The 18,270-nt window shown below is 42.2% G+C and overlaps 2 protein-coding genes across 3 annotated transcripts; one reads left to right on the top strand and one right to left on the bottom strand.

The window, feature by feature from the left end:
• The first annotated feature begins 1,402 nt into the window (after positions 1-1,402).
• Positions 1,403-12,724, top strand: crtc2 (CREB regulated transcription coactivator 2). 2 transcript variants are annotated; one of them, XM_064980291.1, is made up of 14 exons: positions 1,403-1,664; positions 4,089-4,190; positions 4,346-4,459; positions 8,163-8,224; positions 8,317-8,385; positions 8,468-8,556; positions 8,729-8,802; positions 8,945-8,994; positions 9,089-9,309; positions 9,401-9,852; positions 9,964-10,866; positions 11,420-11,506; positions 11,644-11,788; positions 11,963-12,724. In XM_064980291.1, the coding sequence occupies exons 1-14, from the start codon at positions 1,491-1,493 to the stop codon at positions 12,142-12,144; spliced, it is 2,724 nt and encodes a 907-aa protein (XP_064836363.1). In that variant the 5' UTR covers positions 1,403-1,490; the 3' UTR covers positions 12,145-12,724. The 2 variants fall into 2 exon arrangements, with proteins under 2 accessions (XP_064836363.1, XP_064836362.1); XM_064980290.1 differs by having other exon boundaries at positions 9,964-10,896.
• Positions 12,609-18,087, bottom strand: LOC135549910 (glycosylated lysosomal membrane protein). Its single transcript, XM_064980294.1, has 6 exons — positions 17,939-18,087; positions 16,473-16,748; positions 15,954-16,148; positions 15,460-15,678; positions 14,546-14,811; positions 12,609-14,324 (listed from the first exon to the last, which is right to left on the bottom strand). The coding sequence occupies exons 1-6, from the start codon at positions 18,044-18,046 to the stop codon at positions 14,153-14,155; spliced, it is 1,236 nt and encodes a 411-aa protein (XP_064836366.1). The 5' UTR covers positions 18,047-18,087; the 3' UTR covers positions 12,609-14,152.
• Positions 18,088-18,270: the final 183 nt, after the last annotated feature.

Raw genomic sequence — 18,270 nt, 5'->3', positions numbered from 1 at the left:
GGACGTAATTTCTCGCACCATCCACCAAAGCCACGTTGCACCACAGACTGTCCAGGATTTGGCGGATGCTTTAGTCAAGGTCTGGGAGGAGATCCCTCAGGAGACCATCCGCCACCTCATCAGGAGCATGCCCAGGCGTTGTAGGGAAGTCATACAGGCACGTGGAGGCCACACACACTACTGAGCCTAATTTTGACTTGTTTTAAGGACATTACATCAAAGTTGGATCAGCCTGTAGTGTGGTTTTCCACTTTAATTTTGAGTGTGACTCCAAATCCATACCACCATGGGTTGATCAATATAATTTCCATTGATAATTTTTGTGTGATTTTGTTGTCAGCACATTCAACTATGTAAAGAAAAAAGTATTTAATAAGAATATTTCATTCATTCAGATCTAGGATGTGTTATTTTAGTGTTCCCTTTATTTTTTTGAGCAGTGTATTTTTGATATAATACTTTTTTGGTTACTACATGATTCCGTATGTGTTATTTCATAGTTTTGATATTTACATTTACATTTAAGTCATTTAGCAGACGCTCTTATCCAGAGCGACTTACAAATTGGTGAATTCACCTTCTGACATCCAGTGGAACAGCCACTTTACAATAGTGCATCTAAATCATTTAGGGGGGGTGAGAAGGATTACTTATCCTATCCTAGGTATTCCTTGAAGAGGTGGGGTTTCAGGTGTCTCCGGAAGGTGGTGATTGTCTCCGCTGTCCTGGCATCGTGAGGGAGTTTGTTCCACCATTGGGGGGCCAGAGCAGCGAACAGTTTTGACTGGGCTGAGCGGGAACTGTACTTCCTCAGTGGTAGGGAGGCGAGCAGGCCAGAGGTGGATGAACGCAGTGCCCTTGATATATTTACTATTATTCTGCAATATAAAAAAATAGTACAAATAAAGAAAAACCCTTGAATGAGTAGGTGTGTCCAAACTTTTGACTGGTATATAAACCTTTAATACATTAGCCATAGTTAATTTGTTTTAGAAATGTCAATCTGTGAGAAACTGCAAACATGCACTACAAAAATGGTGCATCGCTACAGACCCTGGTTCGATTCCAGGCTGAATCACAACCGGCCATGATTGGGAGTTTCATAGGGTGGCGCACAATTGGCTGTCGTCCAGATTTGGCAGGTGTAGGCAGTCATTGTAAAGAACAATTTGTTCTTAACTGACTTGCCTAGTTAAATAAAGGTTACTTAAAAAATAAAAAATACATGTAATTACAAATTCGTTACAATGTAATGGGACCCAAAACTACACATCCCACATTCACCAAGTTGTTTTTGTCTGTGATGAAAAAAATGAAGCATGGGCTTGTAGTTTAATTTTATTATTTCCACCTGTCCCACTTCGATTAAAGAACAACATATCCCACAATGCACTTCGAAACGACGTGCATAAAAGTGGTCCGTCACGGGTTGCAACTTGTTCTCTCCGGGGGCTTGTGTCTAGTTAACTGTACACTAGTTGTGGTCAGTTATGTTTCTTGCAGGCACAGGAAATGGGTGCTGCGGGGCTGGCCAGAGGTCAGGATCTAGTAATGGGTCCTGCAATCCGCGAAAGTTTAGCGAGAAGATTGCACTCCTCACCCAGCGACAAGCTGAGGACACCGCAGCCTTCCAGGAGGTTATGATGGACATCACTTCCACCAGGGTGAGTCAAGAGGACAGGCCTACGAACTTCGTGTTGATAAAACAGGAGACACCATAAAGCTGTCAAAAATATTCAAACGTCAGTGATGTTGACCACCCGACAGTCAGAGCACTTTGTTTTCACTTTTCAGAGGCGCAATCAATTCCAGGCCATATCAAGCATCGCGTTTAATTTTGCACTATAGAGACTTTCACTGCAAATACGCCGGTTGACAAATCTGTTTAATCCAAAGTGTCGATATAATTTAACTTCAAAACACTCTTACTGTAATATAACCTTTAAACATAATATGTGCGTTATATTGATTTATACACCATTTATGCTTATCACACCTGTTGATTTGCCATACAGATGCACGGAGTGCAGGCTGCCCACAACCTGCAAGGCTAGAATTACAAATTGCACTCTTTGGGTAGCCTGCGTAATGTGCAGTGGTGTAAAGTACTTAAGTAGACATACTTGCAAGTACTACATAAGTCGTTTTTTGGGGTATCTGTACTTTACAGTATTATTTATATTTTTTACAACTTTTACTTCACTACATTACTAAAGAAAATTATGTACTTTTTACTCCATACATTTCCCTGTCACCCAAAAGTAGTTGTTACATTTTGAATGCTTAGCAGGACAGAAATGGTCTAATTCCCACACTTAAAAAGAGAACATCCTGGTCATCCCTGCTGCCTCTGATCTGACGGACTCACTAAATACATGCTTCATGTGTAAATGATGTGTAGGTATAGGAGAGTGCCCTTGGCTATCTGTAAACAAACAAAAAATGCAAAAACACGATGAGGTATGGTTTGCTTAATATAAGGAATTAGAAATTATTTCTACTTGTACTTTTACTTTTGATACTTAAGTATATTTAAAACCAAATACTTTTAGATTTTTACTCAAGTAGTATTTTACTGGGAGAATTTCACATTTTCTATGAAGGTATCTTTACTTTTACTCAAGTATGACAATTGGGTAGTTTTTCCACCACTGTTAATGTGAATATGTTAACACTTATGGGATATGCCCCCACGTTGCTATTTATGGGGGTGTCTATTAGGCTAGGGGTTGCCCTGATTTGTTATTGTGCCCATAGGAAATATAAATACTATTCTATTTTTATGTGAGTGTCGTGTCCCACTACACAGTTGGAGTACTACAACCTCACAGTGCAGTGAGTGTATTAAGTAGTGACAAATATGATACTTTATCGTTTTGGAATCTAATTGCCTTCTGTGTATTTGACTGTATTAGGCCTAAGTAAGTTATGGTATTAAGACTTAACAGGATGTGCTCTTTGGCCTACAGCTCGATGGTGTTCTCAACACCAATATGCTGGTTAACGTTGCTATTATGCACATAGCAACATGGTTGAGGAAAACAGCGCACTGATGTTTCAGAATTTCAGACAGTGACCACTATGCAACGTGGGAGAAAGTGCATTTGTTCTAAACTAATATTTATATTAGTGTTACACCATTGTTCTTGTATAACCATATAGAATTACAGTAGCATGTCTTATTGATGGACTGTGCCATCCCCATGGCCTCCACAATGGATTAGTCCACTCAGACAGGCGCAAATCAAACAGGTGTCTTGTACACCATGCAATTATAATAATTCTTGTTGTTGTTACTCCTCGACTAAAGAAGTCTCAATCAACCAACAGCCTATCGACCAAGCAATCGACCAGTCGACTTAATGGGGTCAACCCTACAGGGGTGTAATAAATATGTTTGAAACATGAGAGACACAGTATGTGTAAAGTGCACAAGTTCGAGTTTCCCTATTCTGCATTATAGAGCACACCGTCCTTATAGCTCGGCTACATTGCATCTCAATCTTCAATGTTGTGAACACAATGCAGTATCCTATTGATTAAGTCTCTGGTGTCACGTGAAATGAGGTGCAGCCCCATGCTCTGGCTTGAAACTGAGGAGCCAAGACCTCATGGCACTATGGTAGCTCTTTGACCTCTTACATAGACCACACTTTTCATATCATTAATACCCGAATTCAAAGGCTCTCAAGTCATGTTACCGAACCACCATGCAACACTTTCCTTAAAATACAGTGGCTGTAGGAGATGGTACCCAGCGATACTCATGGTTTATTGCACATGGGCTTTTAAAGTACGCAAGGGTCTTTCTCCTGCAGTATCTGATTCCCATGTTCATGCCAAGGGTTGGCAGTCAGAGGGTATTCTTTCCGAGATCGAGCCAACAGTCGCCTTGACTCACTCTTATAGTGTCACTATATACGGAATATACTTTGTCTGAGTTTTACATTCACCAGTAATTCCATTATACAAGTGAGACTATTATAGAACTGACTGTAAATGCATTTTTTTCTGATAATCAACTAAATTAGAGTAGTTGTCGTCTTTATTCACTCCTTCTTTATCCCCCCACTCTTTCCGGGCCTCAGATTCAGGTCCAGAGAGCGCGGCAGGCCAGAAGCCTGGGCACTTATTATGGAGGCTCCCTTCCCAATGTCAACCAGATTGGGAGAAGCATTTCAGATGTACAGGTTAGATTTATTACTTACATTTGACTTATAACTACTACATTACCTACTACTTAAAACTATATTTATAAGCCTAATTACATACAAGCTATAGCAATGGTTATATGATGCAGGCTACTGAAAGTCAAATGAACTGTTGATCTGTCTGACTCTGTTAGGGTCAGCTCCCCTGTAGTCCAGACAATGGCTGCCCCTCAAGACTTCACCCAATGGCAGAGTGGGCACAAGGAGAGGGGCGGCTTAGTTTTCCGGTCAGGCCAAACAGGAAACATGTATCCTTTATGGTCAGTCAAAGGGCAGCCAGTGGTGGGTCCCTTAAAGTGAAGTGAGGTCACTGCTAGTGTAACGTCTGTATTGCTTCGTGGCTCCCATGCCTTAAAGTTAATACATGGGGGGGCTAAAGCAGAAACAGATGCTTTTAGGGAAAGGGTTTCTAATGGTAAATGCTAAAGTTAGCCATTTGCAACTGTAGTATAGTAAGCACACAAGAATGACGGTTTTCCTCCATGCTCCCCAGATATCTGACGTGCATGGAGGATGACCATAACAGTGGATGTAAAGCAATAGTTCACCACAATATTGCAATAATGTGTTGAACTATTGCTTTACATCTACAGTAACCTACTTCCTATTGTCTGTATGGCAAGATGACCAAACAACTATTGTTGGTAAAAGCGTGCAGGGCCAAATGCCACACTACTGTCTAAGGTCAAAGGCCCAGTGCAGTCAAAAAAGTGATTTCCCCGTATACTGCATTCGGTAAGTATTCAGAACCCTTCACTTTTTCCACATTTTGTTACGTTATTAACACTCATATTTGCCCCACCTTCAATTTAAGCCTACTAGAGACCATGTGCCCCCAGGCCTGGAGGGAAGATAAAGCAATTCCACTACCCAAGAATAGAATAGTAAAGCCCCCTTTACTGACTCAAATAGCCGACCAATCAGCCTGTTACCAACCCTTAGTACACTTCTGGAAAAAATGGTGTTTGATCAGATACAATGCTATTTTACAGTAAACAAATTGACAACAGAATTTCAGCATGCTTATAGGGAAGGACACTCAACAAGCACATCACTTACACTGACTGATGATTGGCTGAGAATTGATACAATTATTCAATACAGCTTTTGACATTATTGATCATAGTCTGCTGCTGGAAAAATGTATGTGTTATGGCTTTACACCCCCTGCTATAATGTGGATAAAGAGTTACTTGTCTAACAGAACATAGAGGGTGTTCTTTAATGGAAGCCTATCAAATATAATCCAGTTAGAATCAGGAATTCCCCAGGGTAACTGTTTAGGCCCCTTGCTTTTTTCAATTGTACTAACGACATGCCACTGACTTTGAGTAAAGCCAGAGTTTCTATGTATGCAGATGACTCAACACTACACACACCAGCTACTACAGCGACTGAAATGACTGCAACACTCAACATAGAGCTGCAGTTAGTTTCAGAGTGGGTGGCAAGGAATAAGTTAGCCCTGAATATTTTTAAAACTAAAAGCATTGTATTTGGAACAAAACTCTCTAAACCCTAAACCTTAACTAATCCTTGTAATAAATAATAACTTGCTCAATTTCTTTGACTAATATGCTTGGAGTAACATTAGATTGTAAACTGTCATGGTCAAAACATATTGATGCAGTAGTAGCTAAGATGGTGAGAAGTCTGTCTATAATAAAGTGATGCTCTGCCTTCTTAACAACACTATCAGCAAGGCAGGTCCTACAGGCCCTAGTTTTGTCGCACCTGGACTACTGTTCAGTCGTGTGATCAGGTGCCACAAAGAAGGATTTTGGAAAATTGCAATTGGCTCAGAACAGGGCAGCACGGCTGGCCCTTGGATGGACACAGAGAGCAAATATTAATAATATGCATGTCAATCTCTCCTGGCTGAAAGTGGAGGAGAGATTGACTTCATCACCACTTTTATTTATGAGAGGTGCATGTTGAATGCACCGAGCTGTCTGTCTAAACTACTGGTACACAGCTCGGACACCCATGCATACCCCACATGCCACAAGAGGTCTCTTCACAGTCCTCATAGTCCAGAACAGACTATGGGAGGCACACAGTACTACATAGAGACATGACAACATGGAACTCTATTCCACATCAAGTAACTGACGCAAGCAGTAAAATTAGATTTAAAAAAAAAAAACTTATGCAACAGCAGGGACTGTGAAGCAACACAAACATTGGCGCACACACACACACAAGATAACATATACATGGTTGTAGTACTGTAGATATGTGGTAGTGGTGGAGTAGGGGCCTGAAGGATCACAGTGTGTTGTGAAATCTGTGAATGTGTTGTAATTTTTTAAAATTGTATAAACTGCCTTAAATTTGCTGGATCCCAGGAAGAGTAGCTGTTGCTTTGGCAGCAGCTAATGGGGATCCATAATGAATACAAATACAGCCTTATTCTAAAATGTATTAAATATTTTATTTTTAATAAACACAGTTGACAGTGAGAGTACGTTACTTTTTTTGCTGAGTTTATATATATACACGTCCTCTCACTGTCAATTGCATTTATTTTCAGCTAATTTAACATGTGTAAATATTTGTATGAACATAACAAGATTTAACAACTGAGACATAAACTGAACAAGTTCCACAGACGTGACTAACAGAAATTGAATAATGCGTCCCTGAACAAAGTGGGTGTCAAAATCAAAAGTAACGGTCAGTATCTGGTGTGGCCAGCAGCTGCATTAAGTACTGCAGTGCATCTCCTCCTCATGGACTGCACCAGATTTGCCAGTTCTCGCTGTGAGATGTTACCCCACTCTTCCACCAAGGCACCTGCAAGTTCCCGGACATCTCTGGGGGGAATGGACCTAGCCCACACCCTCCGATCCAACAGGTCCCAGATGTGCTCAATGGGATTGAGTTCCGGGCTCTTCGCTGGCCATGGCAGAACACTGTCATTCCTGTCTTGCAAGAAATCACACACAGAACGAGCAGTATGGCTGGTGGCATTGTCATGCTGGAGGGTCATGTCAGGATGAGCCAGCAGGAAGGGTACCACATGAGGAAGATGTCTTCCCTGTAACGTACAGCGTTGAGATTGCCTGCAATGACGACAAGCTCAGTCCGATGATGCTGTGACACACTGCCCCAGACCATGACGGACCCTCCACCTCGATCCCGCTCCAGAGTACAGACCTCGGTGTAATGCTCATTCCTTCGACGATAAACACGAATCCAACAATCACCCCTTGGTGAGACAAAACCACGACTCGTCAGTGAAGAGCACTTCTTGCCAGTCCTGTCTGGTCCAGCGACGGTGGGTTTGTGCCCATAGACGGCATTGTTGCCGGTGATGTCTGTTGAGGACCTGCCTTACAACAGGCCTACAAGCCCTTAATTAACCAATAAGAAAGAGTGTTCCAAACCTCTCTGCCACTCAAACCATTCCTAGACAGTCCTATTAGAATTCTTGCTTGAGAAATGTCTGTTTGCCAATAAGCTATTTTTGTTACTTTGACCATTTTGTTTTCAATTAATCTTAGTAAGGTATGTTACCCAGAAATGATTTGATATTGAGGTAAAAATGGCTGCATTGGACATTTTTTTTTTTTTTTAATATTCACTTTTTTAAATGAAACCTTTATTTAACTAGGCAAGTCAGTTAAGAACAAATTCTTATTTACAATGACTGCTTACCCCTGCGACGCTGGGCCAATTGTGCGCCGCCCTATGGGACTTCCAATCACGGCCGGACGTGATTCAGCCTGGATTTGACCCAGGGACTGTAGTGATGCAGTGCCTTAGACCGCTGCGCCACTCGGGAGCTCTTTAACTGTTGATCCACTTAAGTAGCAGATAGAGGGGATTAATCATGTACACACTGTAGAAGAAATGCCCCGTCAACTTTGTGTACCATTGTTTGCCAACAGTCGGCCTATGCCTAGGTTTTCCAAGGGCACTCTGTATAGCCTTAACACTCCCTCACAGATTGACAACTCTCCCTACCGCTCAGTTCACCCGACTCCACAACCTGAACCCAGTTTGAGAAGGTAAGGGTCAGCGCAATCCAAAATGATACATTTTGTAAACTTAATAATAACCATCCTAATACATATCTTGACTGATTCTGTCACCCAAAAAGGAACTGGTCTATCAGCTCTCCAGTGGACAAAAGCCACTTGATGCACCCTCCCTTAACAGCACTTAATAGGTGAGCAATGTACCCATCGTGTTTCTCTACTGTTCTTCTACACTCTTGCTTTCCCCTCTGAAAGGTGTGCTCTCATCCCCAGAACTAACTCAGACTCGGCCCTGCACACCAGTGTGAGGAACACCCACGCAGGGGACCAGCAGCCTTTAATCTCACAGAACAGGCACAATGGTAAGTCCACAATGCCAGTTGTATTGATTTAGTCATTGTATTGTGTTCAGTGTTTCAGTATTATTCCTTAGGTAATTCTTGCAAATGCCTCTTGAAAGTGAGTTTTCTTTCCTATATCATGTATTAATCTATTAGATTTTTGCACCTGATGGTTTCCTCTCTAACACCTCAGGTTTTCCATATCCAGTGCCTCCAATTGAGGAGAATGTCCTTGAAGAGGAAAAACCATTAAGGAATACCAAAAAGGTATTATTTCTTGCCAATGTAACCATCCACAATGCTTCATATTTCCTATACGAATGGGTTCAGTATTGCACAATGTGCTCTAGCGGATGGATTACTATTTTTCTCATTGATGTATCCTTGCTAATTGTTTGTCTCATCTTAGCTTCCTGCACTTCCCACTGGAGTCAAATCGCATAAAGTTCCTGGTATAAAGTATGTTCTGCTTCTCCAAATGAATATTGTCTAAAAGAAAGGCAAACCCTGTGCCCTGAACCACCTTCCTTTCTCCTATCCTTCTTTCTTGCAGTTTCTCCAGCCTCCTGTCCTCACCAGATCAGCAGTTCAGGGCTCTTAATGTCCCTTCCGCTCTCAATGCAAGTGGCTCCTTGCCCGATCTCTCCAGCCTGCACCTCCCCTCCCCACAGCCAGTAGGTGGGGACTCACACAAACCCACTACCTGTAGCACTGGCCACCTACCTGGAACTCCCGCTCACCTTGAAGCCAGAGATGATGAATTTCCCATGCCAGGTGTGTTTGTCTGTGTGCTAAGTTCTTAGTGTATGTTGGTTTAGGTAGGTTCATATGGTGATGGTGTCCATTTCTTTCCTTGTGTTCTCAGGTTTGTCGTTGTCTCTCCAAGGCTCGTACAGTAACCCATTGCTCCAGTCCTCCCACAGCAACCCCAATATTCAAGCCTCTCTGCGCAGCCACTCCCTTTCCAGCTCTCTAAACTCCACCTCCTTGAACTTGTCACTCAGCAACTCTTCTCTGCAGTCATCCCCTAGCAACCAATCCCTCCAGTCCTTCCTCAGCAGCTCTTCCCTAAGCGGCCTATCCCTGCAATCCGCAACTAGCCACTGTAGCTACAGCAGTGGGATTGGCGGATCTCGCTCTTGCTCCTCCTCTTCCCTATCCTGCTCCCCACGTCCAATTAGCCAGACGCGGGTGCCTTCGTTAAGAAGGCGGACTCCCCTCAGCCCACTGGTCGTTCCCACTGGTGGAGAGTCTCGCTGGCTCCAATCTAAACAGTTTTCACCTGTTGGGTCTCCAAAGTTATCTTCTATAACTCAGGTATATCAAACAAACTGGAATTGAAGTGATGTTGTTTTTGTTAATAAGATGGTTTCATAGAACTCCATATTAAGACATTGTTTGATGTATTGCTCTTATTTCAATTCCAAGGGAGTTCTCCTGAACACCAACCAATTACCACAGGAGTCAAGGCCACCAGGGTATCCTCACTGCCAACCTCAACACGAAGGTACTCCAGCAGCTCAGCAGCATTCTCTGACAGAGGGGCAGCAGCAACCCAGCCAGGAACCGAAAAAAACACCACCACACCAAGAGAAATCCAGGCATCAACAACAAGACCAACAACACTCACAGCTACAGCTCCCACAGACACACAACCTCCAACAACTGCAATATCACCATCGACAACAGTACCAGCACCCAAATCAACTATATCAATGCCAAATCCAGCATGTCCAGACAGAAAGTCAGGACCTGGACACAAAACAGCAATATCAAAGAGGGTCAAACCATTGTGAGAACCCACAGCAACAACACCTACATCAATCACAAGAGGAACAGCATCAAAGACAACAACAGAAACAAGTGTACCAAAACCTTCCACAGCACCAGCTAGAGAAGCAAAGGCAACAATACCAGCAACACCCACACCAGCAGTACTCACATCAGCAACATGATCAACAACAAGCGTACCAAAGACAACCTCAGCAAAACCGAGCACGTCGACAAGATGAGCTGCTACTGCAGCAACATCAGCTCCAGCAGGTTCAACTCTACCAACAGCAGCAGCAGACAAATGGCTACCAGCAACAGCAGCATGAGCAACAGTGGAATCTCCAGTGTGCATACCCACCAGCTCAGAGCCTTGACTTGAATGGGCAGAACATGTCAAACCCACAAAAAGTACCAATGATGACTCGTAAGCATCAGACCCAAGCCCAGGGAAGGAGCTGGGCACATCAGAAGGTGCAAAGTCAGAAGGACCAGATTGAGTCGACCAAAATCTTCTCACAGATTAACTCCTTAATGGACAACAATCCAGGCCTCTACAATGTGAGAATATCCCCATCTGTTGCATATTGTGTATGTCTATTTTCACTAGTTTGAGTTTAGTTTGGATAGCCTAAACTGTACACACTGACACTATGTTTTGGATCAATAAGAGGCCATTTTATGTTTGGTCTGTCAGAAAGATGTGGTAATGTAGGGCTGCACGATATGGACAAAATAAAAATCGAATAACGATTAAAAAATAAATCAAATACTGCGATTTGACATGCGATATAGATCAACACTTGGGTGAACTGGATTATTTTCCTGCTGTAGCAAACGGTCTCAAATGAAGATCCTACATCTGTATAAGGAATCTAAGAGAGAAGAGGAACTGTGCTGCTTGAGTGACGGGGTGGTTTTCTTGTGTGTGGGAAGCAGCCGTAAGAGGAGAATGAAAAACCGAGTAAACTATTAAAAGGACATTACATGCGACTGAGATGCGTTTCAAAATATTGTAATGCGATATGGATGTTGCACATGTGCATATTTCGATGGGAATTCGATAAATTGTGCAGCTCTATTAATGGTACTTACTTCTTTTCTGCTCTCTCAGGACACTTTCATACTGAACCATTTACAGCAGGAGTCCTACATGGGTCTACATCTCACACCACGCCAGACTCAGGCACTCTCCCAGCAGGTAGTCTAAGACCTAAAACTGTAAATAATCTAACAGTATTGAAAAGGACAACTCCATTTGACATGTTGATTCACTCACTGTGCATAGTTTCAAATCTAATTCTCTAATCTTGTCTGGTTGTCCACACCTCTGCCCAGCTGGGACAGCTCAGTAAGGAGCCTCTCTGGGGAGATCCTGGGCCTCAGGCTGTGGAGGGGAAAGATGGAGGGGTTTACTGTGGGAACCAGGGTCCTCAGATGTCCCTCCACTGCCAGAACCAAACCAGTGCAGACTTTATGACAGGTAGGGCCCACTCTCTCCACCCTCTTGCACTTTTTTAATTGCTTGCATTTGGGTGCTGGTACTGTGAACGGGAGCGTTGACTTTAAGTCACAATGCCTATAACCCGCAATCGGATTGAATCCCAGCCTCACTCTTTCGCTCTTATCCACTTTGTCTTTGTTTCCCACTTAACAGACAAAGGAGCCTATGAGGATTTATCTGGTGTTCTGCCCATGCTGGGATTTGATGCAGACAACTTCACCCTGCATAACCCCCTTCAGATCGATCCGCTAGACCTGGAGGAGCTTAACATACTAGCAGATGGAGACATGGTCGAGGACCCTGTGAAAGGACACTGCTCTAACCTACTTAGGTGACCGGGGTAGTTGAATGTATCCAGGAACACTACTTTCAACTAAGATGGCTGTCTTGGTATGGTCTGATGGCAGCAATGTCAGTTGTAGTTTCTGTCCCGGGATCTTTCACTGCTGGACATAATTTGATTGGACATTAATGTTATCTTACAGCATCCTCATGTGATTGGCCAGGTCATGGGATTTAACAAGCATGTAACTATACATCGACTGCCTCACACGAGACTCGTTAGCTGACTGCACTTTTTCTTAGTTGTCATTTAATGCTTGCCTGCAATGGAAAAATGCACCACAAGAGCTGGCATCCCCTGCACCTTAGTTTAAATGTAGTTGAATAATGAGATTAGATATGTAAAAAATATATATTTCTATTGATATGGATTTTTGTAATACAATGATGTACATTCTAATATGAATGGTGTCTTTTCACCCTCTAGTAGTGATGAAAAGTTTTTAAAAAACACATCTTAAACTTTGTGTATTTAATGTGGCCAAGAAAACAGTTATTTACATGTCCTTTTTTAAACATCTTATGACATTGTGTACCATTGTTTTAAAAGAAAAATAAATGAGCACGAAATAACTTGCCAGTATATTTCTTTAAGAAAAAGACAATTATGGACAGACCATTACATTACTATTGAAAGGGAGCATTTCCTCAAAATACAAATGAATGTGACCTGTGTATTAGATGCTTGCATAATAATATTTCAGGTACTGGTGTTTTTGCATTAAATTTAGCATGTAGTCCTAAAATTAAGGTAACACATTGTTGCCTAATAGACAAATACAGGTAAATAAATAAGGCCATTTATTCTCTTGTACTGTGATTACAACCTGAATATGACTGAAGCTTGTTTTAAATTAATTCCAAAGGAGAACTATAAATCAACACGGCCTTAAAAGTAGCAACATTATCAAATATTTTGTAATCCCATACCGATTTCTAACTTCATTGACATTAAATCAAACATCTCATTTCAGTTCACTTTGGGTGTAGCACATGGACCCTAACTAGGCTTCCCCTTACCCCAACCAATAACTAACATCCAAGGGGTTGGGAAAGAAAGCAACAAATCTTGTTCCTTTAAGCTTCTTCTCTTGAGATTTATTTTCCTTTCACTGCTCCAGGTATGAGTCTCCTTCAGGTGCAGATCTTGGATTATTTTAGTTTTGAACAATTCCTAAACCATTACAGTACAAACTGACCTCAGATCAGTGTTACGAAGAGAAAAAAAGCCCCTACTCCTTTGTAGCTCTTCTTCTGTCATCAGATATATGCTTGAGTGCATTATTAGTTAGGACCCATGTCAGGATATCTAGATAGGCAGTGCCAAACATGGACCACTTCAGTGTAACATGTCATCATGTACTAATGTTTGTTGAGCAACAATAAGATAATATACTGTTTTACACAGAACTGGAGGGACAGTGTACACCGTTTGAGTTTTACAATGAAAAAACATCCTTAACTACAGTAACTAGCCTTTTCACAATTTTCTGGATAAATATGTTCTCACATGGAATGTTAGGTTTGAGATGGGAGCCTTTGGCATTTCCAAGCACAACTAAATCAACTCATTCATGGGCTTTCTCTTCCACAAGATGATTCAGCCCATTCCTAAATTATGCAAGTGGTTAAAAATGTGTTTCTGTCAAAGCCTTATTGGCCCGTTGTGCCAACAATGGGTGGCCATATTAGACAGTCATGTACCTCATATTTATTTTTTTTATAAACGAGTGACACCTGCCCGACACCAGGGCCCAGTTTTTCAAAAGTTGTCTTTGTTTTTTGCCTATCAGATAGGATTAAATGCATAGAAATATAAGTAATAGAACAGTTGTCCCCATTCAAGTAAATGATTCATCCATTCTATTTCTATGCATTTAATCCTATCCGATAGGCTAAATCCAGATAACTTTTGGGAAAAAAATGGGCCCAGAGGTGTCTGCTCATTGGCAAGAAACTGGTTACAGCAGGACTTAAAAGTACACATATCCTGGCTTGGCCTCAGTTGATTGGCTCATAGACCAGTGGTTGGGGCTTGTTCTTGCGGACACACACACATACCCCGCCAAGCAGGATGATCAACATGGGAGTGCCCAGCCCCACCGCCATGATGACCAGAACCAGGGGAGAGAACGAGTCCACAGGAGGAGAGCCCAGCCCCACCAACACAGTCCTGAAGTACAAAAAGCAAGAGGAGGAAGAATATTATCAGTGCTGACAATTTCATTATCATTTCAGGTAGTTGGTGATGGTGTGAGATATCAACCTCAGCTGCTTGATAGTTGGTTAATGGAGGGGCTATAAACTGCAATTTAGTATATAATTAAGTTAAAGTTGCTAAAATGCAACCTATTATAGCTAGGATGAACCAACAGGATGTAAACTGCTACCTACCAGCTGAGGTAGTTGGTGGTGTTGTAGAATGGGTCTCCAGTGATACTGAAGGTCATGTTGAGCCCGGTGGTCTGGCGCTCCCCTCCAAAATACGCCCGCACTAGGCCGGAGGGAGGAAGCTGGGCTACGGGGACAGGGGTTGAGTGGCGGCAGGGAGTGGCGTCCTCAAAGACAGGCGATGGCCTGCGGTAGGCCACGGGCTTCCATTGGGCGTAGCCAAGAACAGGAGAGGTGGAGTTGACTGGAGAGGACACCCACTGAGATACCTAAAAGAGAGGAAAGACGAGGACGCTGTAGCATCTGAAAGCTTCAGTGACAGTCTACAGAGAGACGAAGGTAAAGAACAGTAAATCAACCATAAATTATCAACCACAAAAAATGTGTTGAAATATAAACATCTAAATACTCTTATTCAGTAACATTTACTCCAGTATAACCACAGATGGAACAATGAAACAGATAGTTCACCGGATGTATAAATATGAAGCATCCGCTTGATGTTTCCACTCACTACCAAATATGGCAGTGAGAGGATGCCCAGTGGACGGCAGGGGGAGAGGATGGATTTTTCTGTTCCCAAAACTATAATCTGTTATGAACAGAATGGACTAAGTTTTGTAGACTTTACCCTTTGCTAAAGTCTTTAAAAATCACCTTGTTTAGAAGGAGTACAAAGGTAAATTGAGTTATTGCACATGCACACTTCACAGAGTAGGCGTTCCCTACCGGAAATATGCAGATGTATACTTGAACGGGCCAATACGATCTCGCTAGCTCGTGCTTGGCTCTGCCCATCTCATTGCTTGTTTTATCCACATTTGTTCCCAGTTGGAAACGACAGGCTGTGGTCTATCTTAGTTAAGTTATACAAATCTTTGGTACAACTACATGTCTATAACACACAGAGACATCACCTTGAATATGGAGGGTGTGTATTCATCATCTATTGATTGGAGCACGTCCACTCTGCTCATGGCCTGGGTGCCGCCCACAACCTGTAGCTCTAGAGAGAAGCGGGAGCGATTGGACCTCGGGACCACACCATCCAGCACCACCCTCAGCTGGGAGGAGTTTGCGTTGTGGAGGAGGCTGGGCCAGCCTTGGTCCCGCCCCTCAACATCAAAAGCTGAGAACTAGGATAGGAAGATAGTAGTTGAATACAGGCTGGCTAACATGTAATAAAATAAATCATACCGCACTGATCATTAATACTCACTTCAGTAACCAAGTTTAAGTGATAAAATCAATCTTTGCCGGACATTTTCAGACCTTTAAAGTGGTCTAATGTAGAGATGAGTCCATGTCCCACTTTATCTGTTGAGTGGATCCAGGCATAGGTCTGAATCTAGTGAAGATAGGCAATGTCTAATTTCATCACACAGGCTTTAGATGATGCAGTTCCACCTACCTTCAGACAGAGCGAACCGTTGCTGAAGCGCTCGCTGGCGCCTCTTCCACAGAGCAGGGCGGTGTGGGCCATGGGGTCAAGTGTCTTGTTCAGGTCATCCCAGGTGAAGTTCTGCAGCTCGTAGGGCTGGAAGAAGCTGGAGGGGGGTAGGTGCTCGGGGACGGCTGTGTCATTGACATCATCGTACTCCCACAGCTAACGAGAGACAAATGATGAGTTAGTTTAGTGAGTGAGTTACCTATGGCTTTGCCCAGTCTGAAATCAACCCCTTGTTAATAGCCAGGTGTTTGTTAGAGCTATTACCATATTGATAACCATCCAAACATTTAAGATCTACAAGAAATGTCTAGAGCATGAATTTTGGACCTGGAATATTCAATAACCTGGATTATGGATCAAAACCTAGCATCTCGCTCATCTTTATGGCTTAAGCATTTGGATGTGATACCTGTATCAGCCACTTAGAATATCACCTCAACAGACACTTATGAACAGGATGACAATCAATTTATGACTCACCCTGGTAAAGACGAGTGCGTTGCTGTACAGAACACTGCTCTCCGGAGTCAATTTCAGGCTGCCTGTGGTATTTTGTGCCAAGAAGGCAGGCCAGTCTACCTTCACCTTGGATGAAGTGGAGTTTGTGTGCACCAGAAGTAATGCTGGCGCCCCCTGGCTGCAGAGGAGGTAGTGCAGTGTGTTGTTCTTGCCCAGCGCCCGCACATGGAGCAAGCCAACACCAGGGGGTAGTGGTGTCAGCGAGGAGTTTAGACCAGGGTTCAGCTCCAGGGATAACTGGGAAGAGGTAAGTCACACAGAGACGGTAAATTTTATAATTTTCCCATAGTGACAGACAGATTCTAACAAGCAAACTGAAATTGTAAGCAGAGGTGATTCATACATCATTAACAGATTTGCACAGCATCCTCCTCAGGCCAACAACCCTCAAAAATATTGTCTGGTGACTGGTCCTACTGAGTACTGACCTATGCAAGGAAGTCTGAGACAGTTCATAATCAACACTTAATCCATACATTTGTTGAATCAATAATATTTTATTCATATTTGATATGGAGGGATTGCCAGCACAGAGTAGGGTTTAGATATGTTTCAGCATTATTTGACCTAGCTATCTCAGCATCTTCAGTAGAGAGCTCTTGGGTACCGCTATGGCTCTTTAAATCAAATGTTATTCGTCACATGCGCCAAATACAAAGGTGTAAACCTTACCATGAAATGCTTACTTATAAGCCCTTAACCAAAAATGCTGTTTTTATTTACTAAATAAAATAAAGTTTAAAAAAAGAATAACAATAAAATAATGAAACGAGGTTATAAAACAGGGGGTATAGGTTAGTCGAGGTAATATGTACTGTACATGTATGTAGGGGTAAAGTGACGAATAATAAACAGCGAGAAGCAACATGGTAAAAAATAAATAAAAATAGTCCATTTGATGAGCGTTCAGCAGATTTATGGCTTTGGGTAGAAGCTGTTAAGAAGCCATTTGGACCTAGACTGCCATAACAGATTGTTTTAATTACCCACCGCTATCAATCACAACAACAAAACACCCACATACTTAGACTTTTCTATTTCCCTGGTTTAAAAATCACACCCACAAGGGATTGCGTAATCTGTCGCTACATTATGTGTAATCTGTCGCTACATTATGCATGGAGGGCTGGGGTGAAACAATGGATAAATTATGATAGCTAGTTTAATTGATTTTTGATCATCATTCCAATATGGCTCGCGCTACAAAATACAAACACAACGTGTATATCCAAAATGCTCGAAATCACCAACTAGCTAAAATATGTTAACGTACTATCTAGCAGTATATCGGGTCAAATACAGAAAACTGGATCCAAACAGAAGTTAGTTAGCTACAGCTGACGCTATCCCTGAGAAGGTAGTTAGCTACCTTTATAGAACTTTATTACTGTACAACATAAATATAAACAATTTAATATCAAACTCACATTCCGTCGGTAGTTCTCACCATTGCCGATAAAACTAGAAGAACATCGAAGCGTTAAAAGCACAAATAAGACATAAAAGTGGATTGTGTACATAATATCCGCCGCCATCTTTCTTTTTCAGGGGAGGAATCACGTGCCTAGTTCCTTATTTGATCAGCTGATCGGTCTTCAGCTGACTCGCCAGTATCGATTTCAGGATGCACCTTAGCAATTCATGAAACAACATATTTCATCATAGGCTACATCATTAACACAAATTGTGAGAGAATCTGAGATGAGAGAATCAAATCACATCTACACACATCATGGGCTTCATCAAAGTGAATAAAACA

Source organism: Oncorhynchus masou, chromosome 12 (assembly GCF_036934945.1).
Source record: "Oncorhynchus masou masou isolate Uvic2021 chromosome 12, UVic_Omas_1.1, whole genome shotgun sequence".
Taxonomy (NCBI): domain Eukaryota; kingdom Metazoa; phylum Chordata; class Actinopteri; order Salmoniformes; family Salmonidae; genus Oncorhynchus; species Oncorhynchus masou.
Note: the sequence above shows the minus strand (reverse complement) of the source record. Positions and strands in the feature narration are given on the sequence as shown.

What these genes read in the sequence shown, in the direction of transcription:
- crtc2 (XM_064980290.1), top strand. Translation starts at nt 1,491, where the DNA reads ATGTTTCTTGCAGGCACAGGAAATGGGTGCTGCGGGGCTGGCCAGAGG. An exon ending in CTCACAGAACAGGCACAATG is followed by an intron (nt 8,557 to 8,728) that starts GTAAGTCCACAA and finishes CTAACACCTCAG; the next exon opens with GTTTTCCATATCCAGTGCCT. An exon ending in AGTTATCTTCTATAACTCAG is followed by an intron (nt 9,853 to 9,963) that starts GTATATCAAACA and finishes TTCAATTCCAAG; the next exon opens with GGAGTTCTCCTGAACACCAA.
- LOC135549910 (XM_064980294.1), bottom strand. Translation starts at nt 18,046, where the DNA reads ATGGCGGCGGATATTATGTACACAATCCACTTTTATGTCTTATTTGTG. An exon ending in ACACACCCTCCATATTCAAG is followed by an intron (nt 14,812 to 15,459) that starts GTGATGTCTCTG and finishes CCTCTCTTTTAG; the next exon opens with GTATCTCAGTGGGTGTCCTC. An exon ending in ACCACCAACTACCTCAGCTG is followed by an intron (nt 14,325 to 14,545) that starts GTAGGTAGCAGT and finishes TTTGTACTTCAG; the next exon opens with GACTGTGTTGGTGGGGCTGG.